Source organism: Carcharhinus amblyrhynchos, chromosome 2 (assembly GCF_965287045.1).
Source record: "Carcharhinus amblyrhynchos chromosome 2, sCarAmb.v2.hapA, whole genome shotgun sequence".
In the NCBI taxonomy this organism is placed as follows: domain Eukaryota; kingdom Metazoa; phylum Chordata; class Chondrichthyes; order Carcharhiniformes; family Carcharhinidae; genus Carcharhinus; species Carcharhinus amblyrhynchos.
The window spans coordinates 84513425-84538673 of record NC_137325.1 but is presented as its reverse complement, the minus strand read 5'-3'; the positions used below and the strand labels follow the sequence as shown (position 1 = coordinate 84538673).

The following is a 25249-nucleotide window of genomic DNA, read 5'->3' as shown; positions in this document are numbered from 1 at the left end:
CTGTATATCCTTTCCGATACAATATTTTGGCTGAAGTCCAAATTTCTCCAACTACTGAAAATTGACTTCATGGTCCAGGGCACCACTGAAGGTGAAGGTGCCACATTTTGACATCAGAGAAGACAGCTTAATTATGCTTAATTATCCATAATCAAGATTGCTCTTGGTGAAGCAAAGAAGCTTGTGTAGCACTGCAACTTCTTTATTGACCAGTAGCAGTGGAAGCCCAAGTTAGCCCAGAACTGCTCAAATTAGTCTCCATAGACAAAGCAGTACACCTGTAGCGTCAGGAAGATATTCTGAACTCAATATTACTCTTTAAGGAGATAGTGGATGAAAGAGGAGGAGACTAGACCACCACAGACAACAGTAACCAATCAGAAGAAATTCTGGACCTCAAGTGTGTGGATAAGGACTGGTAAAGATACCAATTACATTGTGTGACCTGATGAGAGGGACTCTAACCTGGTGTCATGTGACAATAGGCTTATTTTAAATCACAAGCTTTCGAAGCACTACTTCTTCATCAGGTGAAGTGTAATGAGGTGCGTAGGTATAGAATACATAGGCAGAGTCACGATAGCCCAACACTAGCAAGTAATCAGAAGTGTTAAAGGATAAGTACAGACAGTGTAGTACAGTGTAGGCACACTGATTTGGGCTCCTCGTTATGGAAGCAGTAAAAACTCAATGACGGGAGAGAGTCCTGATGAGAATATTAATAAAAAGAGGACCCTTTTTATTGGAGTATATAAAGGGGAATCTAACAAACATTTTAAAAGTTATGTAACGGTCTCAGAGTAAATAGTGAGATATAATATGATTCAGAAAGAAGGAACATAAAATTACTAGTCCTAGAAACATGCCATGAATACTAGGAATATTTTTCAACACAAATAATTGTTCAGATACCAAATACATAAATATAACTGACATCCAAAGAAATCATACACAGCATTTAAAAGGAAATTAGATAGATAATAACCAGAAAAATTAATGAATACAAGCAATACAGTGGCATACTGAATTGCAACCTGCCAATAGTAAAACATGTGCCAATTTTACCAATGCTAACAGTCTCCAAAATCAGATTATTACAGTAGAGAAACAGGTGCTTCAGCCTCTTAAATCTCACTGGTGTTTTTTTCTCTACATTACCCTGGTCTATTGACTTTCCTGCTCATATCTCAGCTATTCAATACCCCTTATAGACTCTGCTTTAGCATGAGTCTGTGACAAAGAATATCCATTAACCTTCTGTTTGTGGAAATAAAAATTATTTTATGTTTTTAATGACCTCAGGACCTTCAAAGCACTTCGCAGTCAATGACATACTTTTCAACTGTTGTCATTATTCTAATATAGGGAAAGCTGGCAACCAAATTGAGCAGAAGGTGGTTGAACACACAGCAATTAGATTAATGAACAAATAATCTATTTTCATACTGACTGCGAATACATGTTAGTCAAGACATGTAAAGGTAAAGTCCTTTTCTCATCTTCAAAAAATGCCACAAAATGTTTTACATCCACCTGAGAGGGCAGACATTGCTTCCATTTAAGTCACATCCAAAGGATTGCATATTCAATACTGTAGCACAATGATCTAACAAAATGAGTGATACTTCCTCCAATCAACTTTAGCTAGGCACAAATACTCACTTAAAAAGTAGATCTTACCCAGGCCGAAACTTCAGCATACAATTACCCAAAATAAATCTCATATAATATTGGGTTGCAGGCTGTGAAATGAAATCAGTGTACAAGAGTTTTTTTTTAATTGCTCAGTGCATATAGTACAAACTTTTTTTTACTTCCCAATAGTAAGAACAAACAAAGCAAATGGCAGAAAAAAAGGTGAGAGCTAATTCACATTCTGGGCTGACAAACAAAATCAGCATTAATATAGAGGAATTTTAGCAGAAAACTCTAAAGAATTTCAATTACCTCTTTTGTGCATTTCCTTTTCCAATTCTTTCCAGAGTTAATATGAAGTAAAGAAGGCTGTAGCAACACCCAGCAAGAAAATTCAACAAGCATTCATTGGGAATAAAGGCTGGATCTATGAGCTGGCCAACGGCTTTTAAGATTGATCCTGCAGTGCTGTCTGGCAGGAGGTGGACACTCACCTGAGGAGTGACAGAAAATGATTTATTTAATGAAACATATAATTCTGCAAAAATTACTTTTGTTCAAATACCAACATTTGCTAACAATCAAATCAGAAACATGAGAGAAGGAAACTAAGTACTTTTTCCATCTACATTCCTGTAGCTGATATAGATTGAATGACAATATTTTAGCATTAGGCAACAGGATGGTTTAGGTAACAAATTTATTCAAGGAGGAATGAAAAGACTTTGACTTCCAGTAGAATACCCATTTTAGAAAACCATGTTGTTTGAAGAGAACATGTTTGTGCAACAATTTACTATATGTTCTTTAGGGTTTCCTTTGGGAAGTGACCAGAAAAATGGAGCTTACACACTGTTAAAAGACATAAAGACACATTCTGAACATAAATCATCAACTGGTGTAGAATAAACATTAGAAATTAGAAGAGAACAGAGTTTCTGCGATGGGATAATCCAATTTATATTCAGAAAGATGCAATCAAACAGAGAATGGGCATTATTTTTCTTTTACTTGGTTTTGGGTTGCAAGTGTCGCTGATCAGACAGTGTTTATTGCCTATACCTAGCTGATGGCCAGTCTTTTTATAAATAGCTGCAGTTCATGCGGTGTGGGTACGCCAACAGTGCTTTAGCAAGGATGTTCCGGGATTTGACACAGTGAAAACGAAGGAATGACATTACACGTTCCAAGTTGGAATGAGGTCTGCTGGGAAGAAAAAGCTCCACTGATGATCTCAAAGGCATGTAATTAGTGTTACTCTGTCTATCATAAATGGAAGTTTAATGATTGAGAATAGCTAAACATAACAGGCTGCTTTGTCAATCACTAAAATATGGAAAAGAATTTCATTATACTTCTAAAGTTTCCAGTAAAGCTTTATACACATTATTTTTACCCTGCAACAAAGGTGCAATGCAACAGCCAGTCTGAGAACACACCTTCCAGGTAATCTCCTTTTTCCCTTTGCCACCATATGCAACTTGGTTGAATGAGCAAAGCATAATCAGTAACAGAGAGCAGCTACATTAGTCACAGTAAAAAATTGAAATGTCATGTTGCATTAATGGAGCAGCTGGAAACTGATTGTTCAAATCCAGGAATTGGTTGGTTAGGGAAATCAATAGTGTGGGAGGTGCTGCTGTCTGTTTTTTTTAAAAAAGGAGTGGTCCAAGAGAGAAAGCTAAAGACAAACAAAGATTCGGGGGTGAGGGAGATGCCAGAGGCAGAGAGGCTCAAGAGCTAAAGTCTAGAGGCATTAAGTGTAACTAGTAATCAACAATTACTGCTGCTCCTATTTATGATCTAGTAATATAGCTCGCTTTGTTGCTGGTAGAAATTGGTCATTTGACTAAAATTCACACTTAGAATATTCCAATGTTAATGCTTCAAGTCAATGACCAGTTCAGTGTTTCCAACATTTTTAAAATTTCCATTTCAGATCTCCAGCATCTGCAAAATTTTGCTTTTATTTTCTGAAATGTTGTGTGCCTTCAGCCTATCTAAATCACTAATGTGCTTCCTAAAAACTGATCAGAATAACCCTTAAATAAATCACTGCTTGGGATTATGATCCTCAATTAAAAAATTAGTGATTATTCTTTGTTTGATGTTTAAAAATTCTATACTTTCATATGAAACACGTCCATTTCTGCCTTCAATCTTAGACAAACGTTGCACAATAAATTGTTATACTATTTCAAGAAACTTGCATTACAGACATACATTTCAGTCTCTCAGAACCAAAATCACTGATTTCACAACATCAAACAAACAATCTACAAAATACTCTTAAAAATTCTCAAAAGTATCATAAAACTAGAGTGGTATGTGAATTATTCAATCATTACAAACCAGTGAGCCTGATGTTTGGGGGGCAGCAACTTGTGTAGTTTACAAGGCATAGGTTTTGTCATCAGGAAAAAAAAAGAGACAGAATCATGGAATTCAATCCCCGAAAAATAAGAGCAAAAATCGATGATTGTGCATGGAAAAAGAGAATTTCACTTCTTCCCTCACTGTAAGGGAATGGTGCTGTGTATACTAACTACAGTTCAAAGCTAAAAGTTACAACTTTAAAATTTCAGAAGCATTCAGACGTACATGTCATTGCTTTTGCAACTCAATAAGCACTTCTTTATCGCTAAAAATAGTCACAAGCATTTGCTTTATTACTTTTTCGGCCATTAATCTTTATTCAAAAGGTCAAAAAGAAATGCAAGTTAAAAAAGAATCCTTTTCATTACAGTTCGATTTCAAAATCACCAACTGACACAAAGAATATGCTGAAAATTGTACTGATAGCCTTATCAATTAAAATAATTTGCAAAGCAGTTCCAATTCCACTGATCTCAGTTTGCTGTAACAAACATGAATCAGCTGTATCAGCTGCGTTTTGGACTAGAAGCTCTTTTGCCAAGGAAGCAGAGGCTACAACCTCAATCAGTTTTTTTTTACATATATTAAATAAGAGAGGTCAGTGAGCAAGTGTAAGATGTCAGAAATGGGAAACTATGAAGAAAGATTTGAGAAATTGGGACCATTCCCAATGGGAAGGTTAAAAAGCAATTTATTAGATTTTTTAAAAATTGATTGATCAAAAGGGAAAGGCCATGTCCTCTGGTTAGTTAACAGGGTCATAAGTTTAAATTAGTACTAAAGTAGTGAGGAGAGAGCTAAGGAGATATTCTATTAGCCTGCAGAACACCTTGATAAAGGAAATTACAAACATACTTACAAACGTACAAATTAGGTACAGGAGTAAATGATGAAATTGAGGTGCAGTCCGTCGTTGAGAACGATAAATCAGTAAATATTTGAAGCAGGTGGAAAATAGAATGCAATATCAGCAGAGTAATTGGATAGCAAGTTCAAATGTTGGAACAGATGAGTTTGATAAACTCTTGCTCCTGTTATAGCATACAGGGAGCTTTATTTTAATTATTTCATTGTTGAGCAAGTAGATAAGATTTCATTTCTTCATTGTTTATTTCACAGGTTTATTTGTTAAAATTAGGTTGAAATTTTGAGAGATCTGATCCAATCCCCTACATCTGATGCAGTAGAATTTTGCTCCACTGAAGAATTAAAACCCCAACTCTCAGTATGTTTTATCAATACCTGGAGATACAAATTACAAGGTATCCTTTTTCCAACCTCCCCCTCTGCCCTAACCTTCTTTATTGCCTTGAAAGTTCTTCACACGTTCCAATCTGATTTCCGTTATTCCTTTCCTATGTTGAATGCAGTAGAACCTCTCTGATTTGGAACTGTGAAAATCCAATTCTCAGAATATTCTTTGGTTTTTGATTATTAAATGTACCTGATATTTCAGATTCAAAAACCACAAAATACATGAAAATGATGGACAGGAAATTAATTAGGCAATTCGTGGTTTCATACATTTGTGATGCCTCATGTATTACAAATCCTCCGATTTGTCAGATCTTCTCCTGTGAGATAGTAAAAACGCAGATCAAAGTCTTAGATGATCAACAGTAGTCCAGAACACCATATTTTTTTTTAATATCCCCCTTTGCTCTTTGGCTATGCGCTATGTCAGCGGCAAACTTCTGATTTTTTTTGCCCTTTTGTTAGGGAGTGTTTAACCTCAACTTTCTGCTTTCCTCCAGCAGTTAGTCAGAAGTAATGAACTTGAGAGTGCGATTGTCAGATATGTGTAATACATTTAATGCCAAACTGAATTGTTGTCTTAGCATACTGTACTATCCTTGCTCATATCTTTTCTGTCTGGTCCAGCATGTAGTCAACACCCTGAATATGCCCTTACACGACAAAAAGTCTTCTCATCCAAAATAGTGACCTATCAGTGACAATTCAATCAATTACTTACCAAATGCTTACAGATAGCACTTTGTAATATGTCGCAACACTGGATTCTGGAAGGTATAGTTGATAAACACTGACACACGACCTGAAAAGTAAAACACTAAAGCAGTTAATAGCAAAGCATGACATACAAAGTACCTAACCTACTACAAGGCTACTAGCAATATTACCTATATTTTACATAGATTAGGAACTGACATTTAGGATTGAACTTGATTTGAGACTATATGAAATTTGACAAATAAATACATGATGATCAAACATATACATTGATATAACTAGAATGTAAAGTTATAACTGCACACATAAATCAGAAACCAACAAGCTGCCATCTAATTCTCCAAAGAAAATGTGTCCAAGAGTTGTAAAGTGATTTGAGATGTTGCTGACTAATAAGGGCATTATGGAAGTTGAACAGTTCATAGGACTAGACAAATAGGTTTTGTTAAATTAAAATCAAATAAATGCATATTCATTTTAGGATGGCCAACAACAGAGTCAGCCATCAAGTAGAAAACAAAATCAAATATTTGCAAGGACATTAGCAGCTGTTAAAATATCAGACCTCCATAGCAAAAGGAGTGAAGTCGTCAGCTTGACTTTGCAGGTGGATGTATGGAGGTTAGCAAGATATATTCTCCACAAGATGAAACAACATTCACAAGAGCATGGCTTTAAACAAATGCATCTCATAAGTTTATATTCAATAAAAATCACTTGTTTGGGCACTCAATGACCATTTATAATTTTTTTCTTCTTCTTCCCTGGACATGCAACACCCCCAACTGAGGGTAGGTGATCTTCTCCCAGGTTTCTTGCAGCACTTTTCATAATTTGGTTGCCAGAAAATGTGCAATTGTCTCCCTAATGGCCAAGTTGTTCAGCACCTTTCCAAAATAGCACAAATGAAACTAGGAACTTACCTTGTTTAAGTTTGTGGAAATGAAACTCCACCTCGATCAAAAAACAAATTCAACTTGCCACACGATCATTGTTTTACATTTTGTATCCTCCACCACCAAAGCACAGAATTGAAACTGTAGCACAAATGCTTTTCATCCATTGTGAAAAAAAGCATTTTTTTCCTAAATTTAGATAATTTTATTCAACTATTTTAGAATTAGGAAGTTTCATATGTTGATTGGAAGGCACCCAAGATAGGTCTGAAATGAATCTAATTCTCAGACATGACAACACTGATCAGTTCTAAACTGAAAAACAGATTTAATCCACCATCCCAAATCCTCATAACTGTTGTGTAAAATTTCTCAGATTTTGCAGTTTATAAATTGAATTGTTTAATTTATTCAAAATTCTTGCTTTCCTTTTAGTAAAATTACAATCCTTCCAGTACTTCAATTTAATTTCTTCCACAACTGAAACAAAAACAGAAAATGCTGGAAAAACTCAGCAAGTCTGGCAGCATCTTTGGATAGAGAAAATAATAATCACTGAACATTTATTTGTCATCCACTGGTATTTAAATCAAGGGCTACATTTAAAAAATTGGAGTCATAGGAAGGCAATCACACTGAACTGAACAGGATCAGCATGTGAGTGCCTTAACTAACTGCTCACGATTAAGGCTCAGGAAGTTGAATGGCCAACTTCAGTTCATATTTTGTACATTCGTATGCTTCAGAGAAGGAATTGATAATTACCTGGGGTTTCTGAGTGCATACTGTGCAATGGTTTTGGATTGAAGGTGGCATCGGTTGAACAGATCATCTCAGGTCAGAGATTGTCCACAGAACAGAGATTATCATCACGCTAGTGGGTAATTTTCTGAATTGAAATGCAGCATTGGAATGAGGAAATTACAGCCCTATTTGACTCATTTTCATTGATATAGGGTTTGTGAGTGGTTCCGCCAATGAAGATCACTGTATGTCTCTCTCATGGAGTACACAGACATTGATGACAAATTTCTACGGACAATCAAATTGGAGAATACTCCATGTCTTCATGATTCAGACAGTCAAAGGCTTTCATAAGGCTGACATTAGGATCATGATTTACCAGGTAGCAATGATCCCCATGCTCTTATATGCCTCAGAGGCTTGGAAGGCTTATATTAGTAATCTCAAAATACTGGAGAAGTACTAGTAGTAGTACCTTCACAAGATTATCAAAATTTGATGGCAAGAAAGGCAGTCCAACATGAATTTCCTCCACCAAGCCAACTTGCCCAAGGCATGAGTCACTCTGCTGGGTAAAAACTCAGCACTAAATCATAGCAGGAGAGTCCCAGGAAGATATCAGAAATATCCTCAAAGGGATTCCTAGAGATCAAATATACCTGCCAACTCATGGGAGAACTTTGTATGCAACCAACCAAATGGAGAAAAATCATTCAGGAAGGGATAAGCACGTTGGAAGACTTTGTCTGGAAAATGCAGAGGTGAATTCAAGGCACCAGAGGAAGCACACAAACCCCCAAACAACACATCCACCCAGCTCTTCAAGCACCACCTGCCCTGTACGAGTCTGCAGATTGCACATGAACTTACCAACTATTTCAGATCCCATCAAATAAGAGTAAAAGCAAGTTTTCCTCAATCCCGAGAAACCACCCAAGAAATAGCACATAATATAACATTCTAGTTCAGAAGAAGTCACATTGGATGTGAAACATTAACTGTTTTTCCTCTCTGCAGACACCACCAGATGTGTTTTTCCAGCACTTTTTTTTATATAAACATTTCACAGCAGTATAACAAAATATGACATCAAGCCACATAAAAAGATATTAAGACAGATGACCAAATGATACAGGGAGGTTTCAAGAAGAGTCTTAAAGGAGAAAAGCAAAGTGGAGGTATTGAGGGATAGAATTGCAAAGCTCTGGGCTTCAACATCTGAAGGCACAGTGACCAATGGAGCAATTACTATTGCAGATGGTCAAAAAGGTCAGGATTAAAGGAGCACAGATATCTCAGAGGGTTGTAGGGATGAAGGAAATTACCAATGAAATGGAGAAGCCAGGCCATGGAAGAATTTGAAAGCAAGGACAAGATTTGAAATTTAAGTAGGAGTTGCAGAAGTACACAGGCTTAGGTCAGTGAGCAAAGAGATTTTTGTTTGAAATCACTTAAATTGGGCTAGCATGGTGGCACAGTGGTTAGCACTATTGCCTCCTAGCACTAAAGACCTGAGTTCAATTCCCAGCTTGGGTCACTGTGTGGAGTTTGCACATTCTCCCCATGTCTGCGTGGGTTTCCTCCGGGTGCTCCAGTTTCCTCCCACAGTCCAAAGATGTGCAGGTTAGGTGGATTGGTCATGTAATTTAGTGTCAGGGGGACTAGTTTGGATAAATGCATAGAATTATGGGGATAGGACCTGGGTGGAATTGTGGTCGGTTCAGATTCAATGGGCTGAATGACCTCCTCCTGCACTGTAGGATTCTAAGAAATTACCTAGTTCCTAAACGGCTATGAAGTACTTAAAATACAGAGCTTAGCTTCGGTAACTTGCACCAAAAGTGAGTCAGAAATTTTCAAAGAGGCTACTTTAAAAGAAACATGAGAATATAATACAAACATTGATACATTTAATTTTTAAAAAAAGATTTATTTTAAACATTAGCTTGATCAGAAAATTGTTCTGCTAATTTGAACAGAGCAACTAGCTGAGGTAATGATTAACTGCTTAGGAATCATAATAGCAGCTGCAAGGCATACAACTGAAAATGTTATGATTTCTAAGTGGCTGACAGTTATAGTAATTTATAAGTTAAATCAGTGCTAAATACAAATTTCATTTTTTTTTCATATCCAAAATTTATTTGTAAACCTATATACTTGCATTTAGTTATGTGCATTGCACAGGCCAAGGACATGTATTTGCAAAATGGTTTTTTGCAAGATTAAAACCATTCTGCCAAGCTTGCACATCCAGAAAGATCCTACAGTTCTCTTATCAATTAATCCAACCGTTTCTGTGAAGATCCTCAGGCTTAAAGCTCTATTACAAGTCTTCATCACTCCATGCCAACATCAAATCTTTTTTTTAAGATATTGTTTAATATCTCCAAGCCCTATATCACCTCTCAGTTGACATATTCACGGGTGAAACGACCAAGTTGATCCTACAGTGCCAATGAAATCTTAAACATACAATGAAATCAAATAGAAACTCGACTCAACCATCTTCAGCTGATTCAAAGACCTTCTCTCTATTATAAGAGTCAGAAGTGGGGCACGGTTATTGTTGAATCAGTGTGGTCCTCAAATACTGAAGCAGTCCCTGTCCACATGCAGCAAGGCTTGGACAACATTCAGAGCTGGGCTGTTTAAATAATGACTAACATTCATGCCACATAAGTGCCAGGCAATGACCATCTCCAGCAAGAAAACAAATCTATTTCCCCCTTGACATTCAACAGGATTAACATTGAATCTCCCACCATCAACATCCTGAGGGTTACTATTAACCCTAAACTTAATCAACTAAACAAATACTGCAGTTACAAGAGCAGCTCAGGAGCTCACCTCCTGATTTCCCCAAAGCCTGGCCATGATACACATGGCACAAGTCAGGATGAGATAAATTAATCTTTATTACTTGGGTGAATGCAGTTCCAAAAACATGAAAGAAGCTTGACACAATCCAAAGCAAAGCAGCTGGCTTGATCAACACGCCATCCACCTTGGTGTGTGCCATTTACAACAGCCAAACCCTCACAGGCAGCACCTTCCAAACTCACAAACATAAGAACATAAGAAATAGGAGGAGTAGGCCAACTAGCCCTTCGAGCCTGCCCCGCCATTCAATAAGATCATGGCTGATCTGTCGTGGCTCAGTTCCACATTTCCGCCCTCTCCCCATAACCCTTAATCCCCTCTCTCATCAAAAACCCATCAACCCGCGTCTTAAAAATATTTAGAGAGGCAGCCTCCACCACTTCAACGGGCAGAGAATTCCAGAGATTCACCACCCTTTGAGTGAAGAAGTTCCTCCTCAACTCTGTTCTAAACAGCCCCCCCTTTATCTTGAGGCTATGCCCCCTAGTCCTACTATCCTTTCTGAGCGGGAAGAGTCTCTCCACCTCTATCCTATCCATCCCATTCATCATCTTATACGTCTCAATGAGATCTCCCCTCATTCTTCTAAACTCTAACGAGTACAAGCCTAATCTATTCAGCCTCTCCTCATAGCTCAACCCCCTCAACTCCGGCATCAGCCTAGTAAACCTCCTCTGCACTCCCTCCAAGGCCAAAATATCCTTGCGTAAGTACGGCGCCCAAAACTGCACACAGTACTCCAGCTGCGGCCTCACCAACGCCCTATACAGCCGCAGCAAGACCTCCCTACTTTTATATTCAATCCCCCTCGCTATGAAGGCCAGCATCCCATTCGCCTTCCTGACCACCTGCTGCACCTGCAAGCTGGGTTTTTGCGACTCATGCACAAGGACCCCGAGGTCCCTCTGCACCGTCGCCTGCTGCAGTTTTTCTCCACGTAAGTAATAATCCTTCCTACCATTCTTCCTACCAAAGTGGACCACCTCACACTTGCCAACATTAAATTCCATTTGCCATTTCCTGGCCCATTCGCCCAGCCTATCTAGATCCTTCTGTAGACTCTCCCCACCCTCCGCACAATTTGCCTTTCCACCAATCTTGGTGTCATCAGCAAATTTCGACACCCTACACTCGGTTCCCTCCTCCAGATCATCTATATAAATGGTAAATAGCTGAGGCCCCAGCACCGACCCCTGGGGCACTCCACTAGTCACCATCCGCCAATCCAAATAGCACCCATTGACCCCCACTCTCTGCCTCCTATTTGACAACCAGTCCTCTATCTACGCTAACACCCTACCCCCAACTCCATGCCCCCTGACCTTCTGCAATAACCTCTTGTGAGGTACCTTGTCAAACGCCTTATCACCTAGAAGAATAAGGGCAGCAGATGCATGGGAACACCACCACCTTCAAGTTCCTTCCAAGACAAACAATATCCTGATTTGGAAGCATATCTCCTTTCCTTCACTGTCACTAGATTAAAAACCTTGATCTCCCTTCATAACAGTACTTGTACACCTATATCAGATGGACTGCAACAATTTAAGATGTCACTTCCTCAACGGCATTTAGGAATGGGTAACAAATGCTGGCCTTGTCAAGGATACATTCATCCCATGAAAGATTAAAGATATTTATATGTTGATAAAATTTGGTATGTGGGGAACATGTTTCCTTGAAAACTTATTCTAAGTATTTGTATTAAAAAGTACACAGCATTGCAGTAGGTATTCTAAATGCTAAAAGGTATCAAATGTCACACAACTATTGCCATCTTACAATCAAAATATTATGCAAATTGAAATTAAGATCTAGCCACTGGGATCCCATAAATTGCTCAGAATGCTTTCTGAAAAAAAGTGTATTTTAAACAAGTTCTTAATTTGAGAGGGATTGAGAGCTATGGATGGTAGGTATGGATATGATCGGCGCAACTTGTGGGCCGAAGGGCCTGTTTGTGCTGTGGTGTTCTATGTTTAATATTCAAAATAAGGAACTAAAGTTACAAATAATGCATACTTTACAAAATGATTAAATGCCTTTAATGTCTTCATGAAAGTTTTTAATTGAATATTTCAGTCCCTCTCAATAAAGCGTGGTCTTAGACATGAAACCTGAGACTTATCCAAAATGATGCTTAATGAGCAGAACGCAGGTTATGCAATCTCAGCAAGTGCACAGTATCTAATCTTTTGGCATCGTCCACATATTTAAATTGGTAATTCTTTAACAACTAGCATTTATTGCAACATAGTTTTTCAGAAAATCTTTAACATGCTGCTTAGTTACGCAAACCCAACTTGTAATTTTTCCCTCATGTAGGGCAAATTGGAGACTTGATTCTTCCACTCCAGTGACAAACTGGTTATGGAAATGTTTGCTGTCTTGCATACGTCCCAGTAATTCATGAATAAAATAAAAATGAGAAAAAAAACTGCAGTTCTTTTGTTTGTAAACATTTCTAAAAAAAAATCAATAGCATCTCAAATTATTTTGAATTTCCGATTCTGTCACTTCAAACAATATTGCGACAGAGATTATATGATGGATTGAGTAAATTTAGATTACAATTAGAATGCTCAACATCAGTATGTCCCTCAACAACAGAATGTCATTGGTTCAGACATTTAGTTGAATGAAGTAACATGATTTTTTAAAATCATTGGTTTACATCCTTGGGCTCGTCATATTTTAAAATTCTCATACCAAAAATTTTAATTGAAATTTTAATTTTTCTTGCAGTCATGTTGGAAAATAATAAAAATGCATTTTTTTTTTGAAAAAATATATTTTTTTAGTGCAATCAACAATAAGCTTAGTAGACCTTCAGCAAAAAACCAAGTCAATAGTCACATCCAGCTCTGCTTGATACAGTTAGAATCTAATTTTGTACAAAGTTAAATCTTGAAATTCTCAAGAATTTAGCCATAAATTTACAGAATCAATTTATAAATAATCTCAGAAACAAATTTCATTATATTCAGTATTTGAACGCAGAATTATTTAGAAATTCAAGGATGTTAATATTTCTGTAGGTTTCATTAATAGCCAACAGGCATTTTAATTGTCAGTATTGACAACTTGAAACCCAATTCAGATTCATACAACTAGCAATGGTAATGGCGGGATTAAAAGGTTAATGGGGGAAATCAATTAAAATATATTGATCATATCATTAATGTTCCATAAGCACACAAATGGAAACCCTAATCTAAAAACTGGCTGGTGCAAACATGTTAAACAGAGGCTCAGGCTTTATCCAGAACATGCTTAATGGAATTATAGAAAACTAGAAATTTCCAGGTGGTGAAACATAGCTTCCAAGACCAGTGTCTCAGCCTGTGGCTCTGTCTTACTACGAAATATATTCAGTCATGTCCTGTTTACACTGCATGAAGTAAATAGATTTGACAGGACAATATTAGCAGACATTGTAGTTGCTGATAAGACGTCTTCATTGCAACGGCTTGGCTCAGCTCAAAGGATTTGAATTAATAAGCACTTAAAATTCAGAATTTTTTGGAGACAATTTGCAAGGGAAACAAACATCTGTAATCCAACCACAGACAGAATATAGACATCCACCTTCATGCCACAATATTTACAGATGTAGCTCTTTTATTTGTGAAGGTACAATTGAATGCAATCCTGTCTGAAACCGTTAAAATGCATGCGAGCGTGAAGGGAGCTTGGAGAGGTTCACACAGTTCTGAGTGGGAGATAGTCTGTAAAACCGAACTGCCCAATGGTTAATCTCAATCAAAAAGGTGAACTGTGTGAAAAACAGAAACAATTCAGTTTGGTGTAAAAGGCAGCACGTTTTTAAAATTGCAGTTCAACATATCATTGCAGCACTGCATAGGAAGTTTTACTGGTGTGCTACAGCTGATAAAGGATAATGAAATACCAACATGCCCAATCAGGAATACTTATTTCGCTAACATGAACGTCACTCATCTCGTATACCAAAGATATCCAACCATTGATAATGCTTTCAAAGGAGGAGCTAATGTAGTTTCAGAGACAGATGTTGCAGAGATGGAAGCTAGCACACTTGTTGATGAACAGTGTTAAGGTCAAAGCTCACATCCAGCACTAATGTTTAGCACAGAATGGTCGCACATTGCTAATGGCCAAGGAGCTGACTGTTTCCGATAGCAAAGCCTTTGGTCTTCGATTTTCAGCTTGACCAATCCATTATTTCAATCAAGCAGTTTGATAGAGCAGAGGTGATTGTGGAGTTGAAAGCAGACATGAGAACCGGTATCAAAATGAAAATAGGAGGCTGCATAAGACATTCAGAACCACTATAAGAACCAATGTAACAGCATGAAAGAAGCCATTACTGGAAATGTACCTGCTACGTTCAGAGAGTTGAACTGTAAGCACACAAACTAACCACAAAGAACCAGACAACTGATTAGAGCTGACAATATAAATTATTACCAACGGACAGAGAAGGAGAGATAGAGATAAAATTTTGAACTGTCATAATGACGAGAATAGTGATTTGTGTGCTGTGCTCAATGCCCCTACAACCATCAAGACCATCTTCACGATTTACCCCTGCACAGCTCTTCCACAACCTCCCCCCCCCCCCCAAAAAATCAGGCTCAGCCCCCTCAGCACTACCCCGGCACACTGGTGTGGCCCACCTGGCACTATCAGCCTCTCTGACGGCCAATGCTGGGCACTGCCAGTATGCAAGTTAGGTACTGCTCAGCCATGCCCCCAGTCAACCAGGGATTTCAGTGGCCTAAGCCTCTTGGGCACGATCATTGCACCAGGTCTCAGCTAGTGGAGACAAGCAGTGACTCTTCCTGTTATCATGCTGTACTTGGAGGCCAGTGAATTCCGTGCACTGGGATTTGAATAGATTATGCATATTTAAATGCTACGTTAAGTATACTAATTGGCTCTGTGCCCTTTCTGGGTGCGATCCAGTTAGTGCCATTAGGAAAGGGCCAGAAGACTTGCAAACCGTTAGGCGCTGGGCGCAAAATGGATTTTTAGGCCTGCACACTATTCTCTGGGACGACTGTGATCTACTAATGGCACTGCAGGGTCGGAGAATTACCCACCAGTGCATCGTCAGAGGAAATCATTCGTGATTTTGAGAAGAGGTGCCCCAGAATTATTATCAGGGCAATCGACTTGAGAGACTTGCCAACAGCCATATTTGAATCATTCAAATCAGGTTTCTGCTCCTGTTACAGTATAAGTCACAAAATGGCATCCTATTTGACTGTGACAGCGGTCAAATATCCTGCCTTGCCTTCTCAGTGTTTGACACATCTGACTACACCATGCCCCACACCATCTTGCACTGTCATCCAACTGGATGGGATTGCACTCGCCTGGTTTGAGTCTTCATACTTGGGTAATACGGACTCTCTGGTTTATTTGAAATGAACATTTGACCTTGAAACAAAATGGAGAATGGACAATCTGTTTTTGAAACAAAATGGAGTTGAAAGGTCTGGTGAGTTTTATCAGATTTCCATCAACATATGTGAAACTACACAAGGCCCTAGGAGCAAGCTTGCATGTCTGGAAAAGAGATTAAAATGCAAATGACCTTTACTGACATTTCATTAAGAAGGCATTAACAGACAAAGATCTTTCCTGTTGGATTAATGTCTGCCCTTATGCACAACGGACTTGCACACTTCTCAGCTGTGGAGTGCAATTCAACTGTGCAGTGTAAAATGAAAACATATCTATCACAAAGCTATGTAAAATGGATGAAACCCATTTGTTGTATATTGGAGAATTGATACTTAAAGTACAAAGGGTTAAAAATAGCAGAACCTTATTTACAGGATGGTGTTCACTACATGGCTGCTTCACTCTGGCAGTTTCCCATGCTTGTGATCCATGACATCATTTCCAGTGAATACGTGAATGTATTAATACACAGTGCTGAGTACAGCTATCACAAATTATTAATATATAAACAAATGCAACATGAACAATAATCAAACAATAATCAGCAAGTCAGGTAGTCTGGAGGTCGTCACTCTCAGAATGCTTGATGGCGAACCTCTGACATTTTCTCCTTTGCACTGTTTGTAACCTCTGGTGTTTTCATCTTGGCATCAGTTGGCTTGACTGGTGTCAACATCGTAACTAGAATTTGACTTGATGTTTGATTTACCAGCAAGGTGCTGCTTTCCTCAACACAGTGTCTGTTGATGTCAGGGTTGCAGGAAGGTTCAGGTCAGGACTTTGTCCAGTTGAATCCTGATTGCATTTTCAGTGGATCGGTTCTCCCCGCCAACGATTGGCCTGCATGCCTTCTCCAGATGACATCATCTCTGTTTTGGATGGTATACAACAGGTCCATTCTGTGCAAGAATCAAGGCAGGAACCCATTTCTCTGCTTTGGAGTAATTCCTAGCTAAAACTCCTTGGTGAAAGGCACGATCATTTTCCTCTGCTTTCCTTGTTGTTGCCACTGTACTATTTATTTCATCTTCAGAGGTTTCAACAAAGCAAATGCCAAATGTGTTGTTTCTTCATGATTAATAATGCAGGAGACACTTTGGCCATAGAATCAATGGTATCACTATACACTAGTAGGAATTAGCTAAGATGTTTGATCAGTGAACCTTGTTCCCTGGTTGCACTCAATGTATGTTTCAGAGTTTGGACAAAACGTTCTGCTAGTTTGTTCCTAGCAGGATGGTGTGGTGAAGACATAAGATGTTGAATACCATTCTCTTACAAGAAACTTTCAAGTTCTTGGAAGACAAATAGGGGTCCGTTGTCACTTACCAATTGTCCAAGAGCTCAAACCTACTGAAGACTTTCTTCCCCTTGCCTCTTGATAGTCTTTTCTGATCAAGTAGATTTCATTAGAGCATCTCCTGACCACTCTGAATAAGCATCAACCGTTACTAAGAAAATGAGTCCTTCAAAAGGCCCTGCAAAGACTACATGCACTTGCTGCCAAAGCTCTTCTGGCCATTCCCATAGAAAGAAGTCCCACAATAACAGGTTAAAGTCCAACAGATTTATTTGGCAGCAAAGTCCACTAGCTTTCAGACCGCTTGCTGCTCCTTCGTCAGGTGAGTGGGAGTTCTGTTCACAAACAGGGCATATAAAGACACAAACTCGGCATATAAAGACACAAACTCAATTTACAAAATAATGGTTGGAATGCGAGTCTTTACAGGTAATCAAGTCTCAAAGGTACAGACAATGTGAGTGGCGAGAGGGTTAAGCACAGGTTAGCGAGATGTGCATTGTCTCCAGATAGGGGCAGTTAGTAAGATTTTGCAAGCCCAGGCAAATCATGGGGATTACAGATAGTGTGACATGAACCCAAGATCCCAGTTGAGGCCGTCCTCATGCGTGCAGAACTTGGCTATCAGTCTCTGCTCAGCAACTCTGCTCTGTCGTACATCGTGAAGGCCACCTTGGAGAACGCTTACCCGAAGATCAAAGGCTGAATGCCCGTGACCGCTGAAGTGTTCCCCAGCAGGAAGAGAACAGTCTCGCCTGATGATAGCCGAGCGATGTTCATTCACCCGCGTCTGCATGGTTTCCCCAATGTACCATGCCTCTGGACATCCTTTCCTGCAGCGTGTCAGGTAGTCAATGTTGGCCGAGTTGCAAGAGTATTTACCGTGTACCTAGTGGATGGTGTTCTCATGTGAGGTAATGGCATCCATGCCTATAATCCAGCACATCTTGCAGAGGTTGCTGTGGCAGGGTTGTGTGGTGTCGTGAAGGCTGTGTAGTTTGCTGCGGACAATAGTCTATTTGAGGTTGTGCGGTTATTTGAAGGCAAGAAGTGGAGGTGTGGCGATGGTCTTGGCGAGATGTTCGTCTTCATCAATGACATGTTTAAGCCTCCAGAGAAGATGTTGTAGCTTCTCCGCTCCAGGGAAGTACTGGACAAAGGGTACTCTGTCCACCATCTCCCATGTTTGACTTCTGAGGAGGTTGGTGCGGTTTTTCCCTGTGGCACGTCGGAACTGTCGATCGATGAATCGAGTGCCATATCCTGTTCTTATGAGGGCATCTTTCAGTGTCTGGAGGCCCCTGTTGCAATCCTCCTCATCTGAGCAGATCCTGTGTATATGGAGGGCTTGTTCATAGGGGATGGCTTCTAATGTGTTTAGGGTAGAAGCTGGAGAAGTGGAGCATTGTGAGGTTATCTGTGGGCTTGCGGTACAGTGAAGTGCTGAGATGACCATCCTTGATGGAGATGCATGTGTCCAAGAATGCAACCAATTTCCGTAGTGGGTCTAATGGTGATTGAGACATATTGAGGTGCGAATTTGGTCCCCATGGCTGATCCGTGTGTCTGGATGAAGAACTGGTTGTTGAAGCATTGCTGAAAATTCATACCTCAATAAGCCAACATCTTCATGCACAGGTTCGAACAAGACCTCTTTACCTCACAAGATCTTCAACCAATGCTATACACTAGATACATCGATGACATTTTCTTCCTTTGGACACATGGTCAGCAATCACTGAAACAATTATATGATGACATCAACAAGTTCCATCCCACCATCAGACTCGCCACGGACTACTCTCCAGAATCAGTTGCATTCTTGGACACGCATCTCCATCAAGGACAGTCACCTCAGCACTTCACTGTACCGCAAGCCCACAGATAACCTCACGATGCTCCACTTCTCCAGGTTCCACCCTAAACACGTTCAAGAAGCCATCCCCTATGGACAAGCCTTCCGCATACACAGGATCTGCTCATACGAGCAACGGACACCTCCAGATGCTGAAAGATGCCCTCACAAAAACAGGATTGACTTGTCACAGTGAAAAACCGCACCAACCTCCTCAGAAGACAAACATGGGATACAGCGGAGGGAGTATCCTTCGTCATTCAGTACTTCACCGGAATGGAGAAGCTACAACATCTTCTCTAGAGCCTTCAACATGTCATTGATGAAGACGAACATCTCGCCAAGGCAATCCCGAAATCCCCACTTCTTGCCTTCAAACAACCGCACAACCTCAAACAGACTACTGCCCACAGCAAACTACCCAGCCTTCAGGAGAACAGTGATCACGACACCACACAACTCTGCCACAGCAACCTCTGCAAGACATGCCAAATCATCGACATGGATGCCATCATCTCATGTGAGAACACCACCCACCACGTACATACTCTTTCAACTCGGCCAACATTATCCACCTGATACGCTGCACGAAATGATGTCCTGAGGCATGATACATTGGGGAGACCATGCAGATGCTATGACAGCGGATGAATGAACACCGCTCAACAATCACCTGGCAAGATTGTTCTCTTCCTGTTGGAGAACACTTCAACAGTCACGGGCATTCAGCCTCTGATCTTCGGGTAAGCGTTCTCCAAGGTGGCCTTCACAACACACGACAGCACAGGAGTCACTGAGCATGGACTGACAGCCAAGTTCTGCACACATGAGGACTGCCTCAACCAGGATCTTGGGTTCATGTCACATTATCTGTAACCCCCATGCCTGGGCTTGCAAAATCTCACTAACTGTCCTGTCTGGAGACAATACACATCTCTTTAACCTGTGCTTAACGCTCTGTCCGCTCACATTGTCTGTACCTTTGAGTCTTGATTACCTGTAAAGGCTCACATTCCAACCATTATTTTGTAAATTGAGTTTGTGTCTTTACATGCCCTGTTTATGAACAGAACTCCCACTCACCTGATGAAGAAGCAGTAAGTGCTCTGAAAGCTAGTGGATTCTGTTACCAAATAAGCCTGTTGGACTTTAACCTGGTGTTGTGAGACTTCTTACTGTGTTTACCCGAGTCCAACGCCAGCATCTCCACATCATTCCCATAGATGCAGCAGTGCAAACGGTGGCAGATCGCTTACCTTCATACATTAAGAACACGTTCCAGCCTCCTCTTCAATTTCTGCATTAAATCTAAGTCACCAGAATTAATAGCTGTCTATTTCCTTCATGCATACAGTTCTAAAATCACCCTTGTGTAACTTGTCTAACATTCATCTTCTCAAAGGTGATGGAATGATCACTCTAAGCCCCAAAGAAGACTTCCTGACTGTACTGACAGCTTAATCTTCTAGAGGAGTATGGTTTCAAGTTAGGTGTTAGTTCTGAAGTCTTCTTCGTAATACCATATCCATCACTTCTGAGAGTATCAGATCACATATCCAGAAGTGACTGGTGTACCATCTACCTATTTAAAATAGAAGATATTTCTGCTTGAGTAGTTTGACAAACTGCTATTTGGTAGTGGCAATCATGGTAGTCCAACTGCATCACAATGTAGAATTGATTGTCAATACCTGATGATCTAGGTATGTACAGACAATATAAATTTTTTGCATTCTACTTGCTGCCAGTGATGAATTCCCATGTAGTTAATGGACAACTGTCCATCTACAGTGTGGACTAGTTCCGTACGGGAATTGATGGAATGTCATTACTCTAAAGATAATCTCTAATGCCCAACCACCATCAGTTGCTTCATCAACGCCATTCCTTCCATCATAAGGTAAGTGGGGATGTTCACTGATTACACAATGTTCAGCACCATTCGCAAGTTCACAGATATTGAAGCAGTTCATGTCCAAATGCAGCAAAAACTGGACAATATCCAGGCTTGGTTTGACAAGTGGCAAGTAGCATTCGTGCCACACTAGTGCCAGACAATGACCATCTCCAACGAGAGAATGTAACCATTGCCTCTTGAAATGCAATGGTGTTAACATCACTAAATCCCCCACAATCAACATCTCGGGGTTTACCATTGACCAGAAACTAAATTGGACCAACTACATAAATACTATGGCTATCAGAGCAGGTCAAGGACTAGGAATCCCATGGTTAGTAACTCACCTCCTGACTCCCCAGAACCTGTCCATTTTTTACAAGACAAGTCAGGAGTGTAGCGGAATACACTCTACTTGCCTGGATGGATGAGTGCAGTTTCAGTAACAGTCAAGAAGCTTGACACCATCCAAGTCAAAGCAGCCGCTTGATTACTACCCCTTAAACAAGCATTCAATCTCACCACCACCTCAATGAACAGTGGCAGCCATGTACCATCACAAGGTGCACTACAGGAACTCAAAGTTCTTTAGGCAGCACTTTCAAACTCACAACTATTAGAAGGGCATTAAGAACATAAGAACCTAAGAAATAGGAGCAGGAGTAGGCCATTTAGCCCCTCGAACTTGCCCCACCATTCAATAAGATCATGACTGATCTGATAGTCGTTCAGTTCCACTTACCCGCCTGATCCCCATAACCCTTAATTCCCTTATTGATCAGAAATCTATCTACCTGTGACTTAAACACATTTAATGAGGTAGCCTCCACTGCTTCAATGGGCAGAGAATTCCAGATTCACCACCCTCAGAGAAAAAGTTCCTCTTCAACTCTGTTCGAAATTGACTCCTCTTTATTTTGAGGCTGTGCCCTCTAGTTCTTGTTTCCTTTCGAAGTGGAAATAATCTCTCTGCCCGTACCCTATCTAGCCCCTTCATTATCTTATATGTCTCTATAAGATCCCCCCTCAGCCTTCTAAACTCCAACGAGTACAGGCCCAATCTACTCAATGTCTCCTCATAAGCTAACGCCCTCATCTCCGGTATCAACCTGGTGAACCTTCTCTGCACTCCCTCCAAGGCCAATATATCCTTTCGCAAATAAGGGGACCAAAATTGCACACAGTACTCTAGTTGCGGCCACACCAGTACCGTATACAATTGCAGCAAGACATCCCTGCTTTTATAGAACCATAGAAAATTACAGCTCAGAAACGGGCCTTTTGGCCCTTCTTGTCTGTGCCGAACCATTTTTTGCCTAGTCCCACTGATTTGCACTTGGACCATATCCTCCACACCCCTCTCATCCATGAACCTGTCCAAGTTTTCCTTAAATGTTAAAAGTGACCCACATTTACCACTTTATCCGGCAGCTCATTCCACACTCCCACCACTCTCTGCGTGAAGAAGCCCCCCATAATATTCCCTTTAAACTTTTCTCATTTCACCCTTAACCCATGCCCTCTGGTTTTTTTCTCCTCTAGCCTCAGTAGAAAAAGCCTGCTTGCGTTCACTCTATCTATGCCCATCAAAATCTTATACACCTCTATCAAATTTCCCCTCATTCTTCTACGCTCCAGGGAATAAAGTCCTAACTTATTCAATCTCTCTCTGTAACTCAGCTTCTCAAGTCCCGGCAACATCCTTGTGAACCTTCTCTGCACTCTTTCAACCTTATTTACATCCTTCCTGTAATTAGGTGAATTTCCTATGATAAAGACATGTAGGACAAGGGGCCATGGACTTAAGGTGAGGGGGGAGAGGTACAACACAGATATTAGAGGGAGGTTTTTCACACAGAGGGTAGTGGGGGTATGGAATGCTCTGCCAAGTAAGGTGGTGGAGGCAAACATGCTAGAGTCCTTTAAGAGTAACTTAGACAGGCACATGACTGAGTTGGAGATGGGTGGATATAGGAGATCCTTTTAAATAAGGGTCATTAGTGGCTATCGCTGATTGCTGTGCAGACACATGGATTTGGGCCGGTGTCTGTGGGAGTTTGCGCATTCTCCCCGTGCTTGCGTGGGTTTTCTCCGGGTGCTCCGGTTTCCTCCCACACCCCAAAGATGTGCTGTTAGGCTGACTGGCAGGAATAAATTGTCCCTAAATCAGTTTCCCTCAATCTGGATGGCCATAAAACATTAGACAGGGGTTGTGGGTAGACAGGTGGACTGGTGGTGTTGGGGTGGCAGCGTGGGCTCGTTGGGCCAAAGGGCCTGTTTCCCGGGCTGATTTTGTTCTTTAAAACTGTACACAATACTCTAAATTCAGCCTCACCAATGCCTTACACAACCTTACCATAACACTCCAACTTTTATACTCGAAACTCCGATTTATAAAGGCCAATGTACCAAAAGCACTCTTTACAACCCTATCCAGCTGTGATGCCACTTTTAGGGAATTTTGCACTTGTATTCCCAGATCCCTCTGTTCAACTGCACTCTTCAGAGTCCTACCATTTACCCTGTACGTTCTACTTTGGTTTGTCCTCCCAAAGTGCAATACCTCACACTTGTCTGCTTTAAATTCCATTTGCCATTTTTCAGCCCATTTTTCTAGTTGGTCCAAATCCCTCTGCAAGCTTTGAAAACCTTCCTCACTGTCCACTACACCTCCAATCTTCGTACCATCAGCAAATTTGCTGATCCAATTTACCACATTATAATCCAGATCATTGATACAGATGACAAACAATAATGGACCCAACACCTATCCCTGTGGCACACTGCTCGTCACAGGCTTCCAATCAGAGAAGCAATCCTCACAACCACTCTCTGGCTTCTTCCACTGATATGGATATGCCGGCGTTGGACTGGGGTAAACACAGTAAAAAGTCTGACAACACCAGGTTTAAGTCCAACCGATTTATTTGATAGTGAGTTTACTATCAAATAAATCGGTTGGACAAACCTGGTGTTGTCAGACTTTTTACTGTGTTCTTCCATTGAGCCAGTGTCTAATCCAATTTACTACCTCCCCATGTACACCTAGTGACTGAACCTTCCTAAATAACCTCCCACGAGGGACCTTATCAAAGGCTTTGCTGAAATCCAGGTAGACAACATCCACCGCCTTCCCTTCATCCACTTTCCTGGTAACCTCCTTGAAAAACTCTAATAGATTGATCAAACTTGACCTACCATGCACAAAGCCATATTAACTCTCTCTAATAAGTCCCTCTCTATCCAAATATTTGTAGACCCTATCCCTTATCACACCTTCCAATAACTTGCCCATCACCGACGTCAAACTTACTGGCCTATAATTTCCCAGATTTCGTTTGGAACCTTTTTTAAACAACAGAACAACATGAGCCACCCTCCAATCATCCAGAACCTCCCCCATGAATACTGACATTTTAAATATGTCTGCCAGAGCTCCTGCAAGTTCAACACTAGCCTCCCTTAAGATGCGTGGGAATACCATGTCCGGTCCTGGGGACTTATCCACTCTGATTTGCCTCAAGACAGCCAGCACCTCCTCCCCTGTGATCTGTAAAGGTTCCATGACTTCCCTACCTGTTTGCCCTATTTCCACAGACTCCATGTCTGTTTCCTCAGTAAATACGGATGCAAAAAACCCATTTAGTATCTCCCCCATCACTTTTGGTTCCATACAGTCTACCACTCTGGTCTTCAAGAGGACCAATTTTATCCCTCACTATCCTTTTGCTCCTTACATACCTATAGAAGTTCTTAGGATTTTCCTTCACTCTGTCTGCCAAAGCAAGCTCATGTCTTCTTTTAGCTCTCCTGATTTCCCTCTTAAGTACACTTGTCCATGCTGCCCAGTACTTCCAAAGGGTTGAATGCCTACGTCATATCCATATTCAAAACAAGGGATGGAAGGTTAAGTACTGGAAGCAATTGCCAACTACAAATTCTATTCTATCTTATAAAAGCATGGGTTAATCAGGGATAATTTGCACATCTTTATTAAAAGCAATTCATATCATATTAACCAGAGTCAACTTAGGTACAAAACTGGTTAAGGGGTAAGAGACAGTTCTGGAGAACTGATGTTTTCCAGAGAAGCATGCATGGAATCCCCTGCTTTCTTTGTTTTACCTGAATGACTTGGAATTGGGCGAGAGTACCATTCTGAAATTTGCAGATGGTACAAAATGTGGCAAATTAGTAAACAGGGAGAGATTAGAGAAGCTGGGATTGTTCTCTTTAGGGCA

General features: G+C 40.4%; 1 protein-coding gene across 1 annotated transcript in view; it reads right to left on the bottom strand.

Moving 5' to 3' along the window:
* Positions 1 to 25249, bottom strand: part of tex10 (testis expressed 10) — a 100828-nt gene that overhangs the window by 10409 nt on the left and 65170 nt on the right. The window contains exons 12-13 of the mRNA XM_080208454.1: positions 5987 to 6067; positions 1948 to 2129 (exon numbers count right to left, since the gene is read on the bottom strand). Of these exons, the coding sequence (XP_080064580.1) occupies positions 1948 to 2129; positions 5987 to 6067 (263 nt within the window). The remainder of the gene's footprint in view (positions 1 to 1947; positions 2130 to 5986; positions 6068 to 25249) is intronic.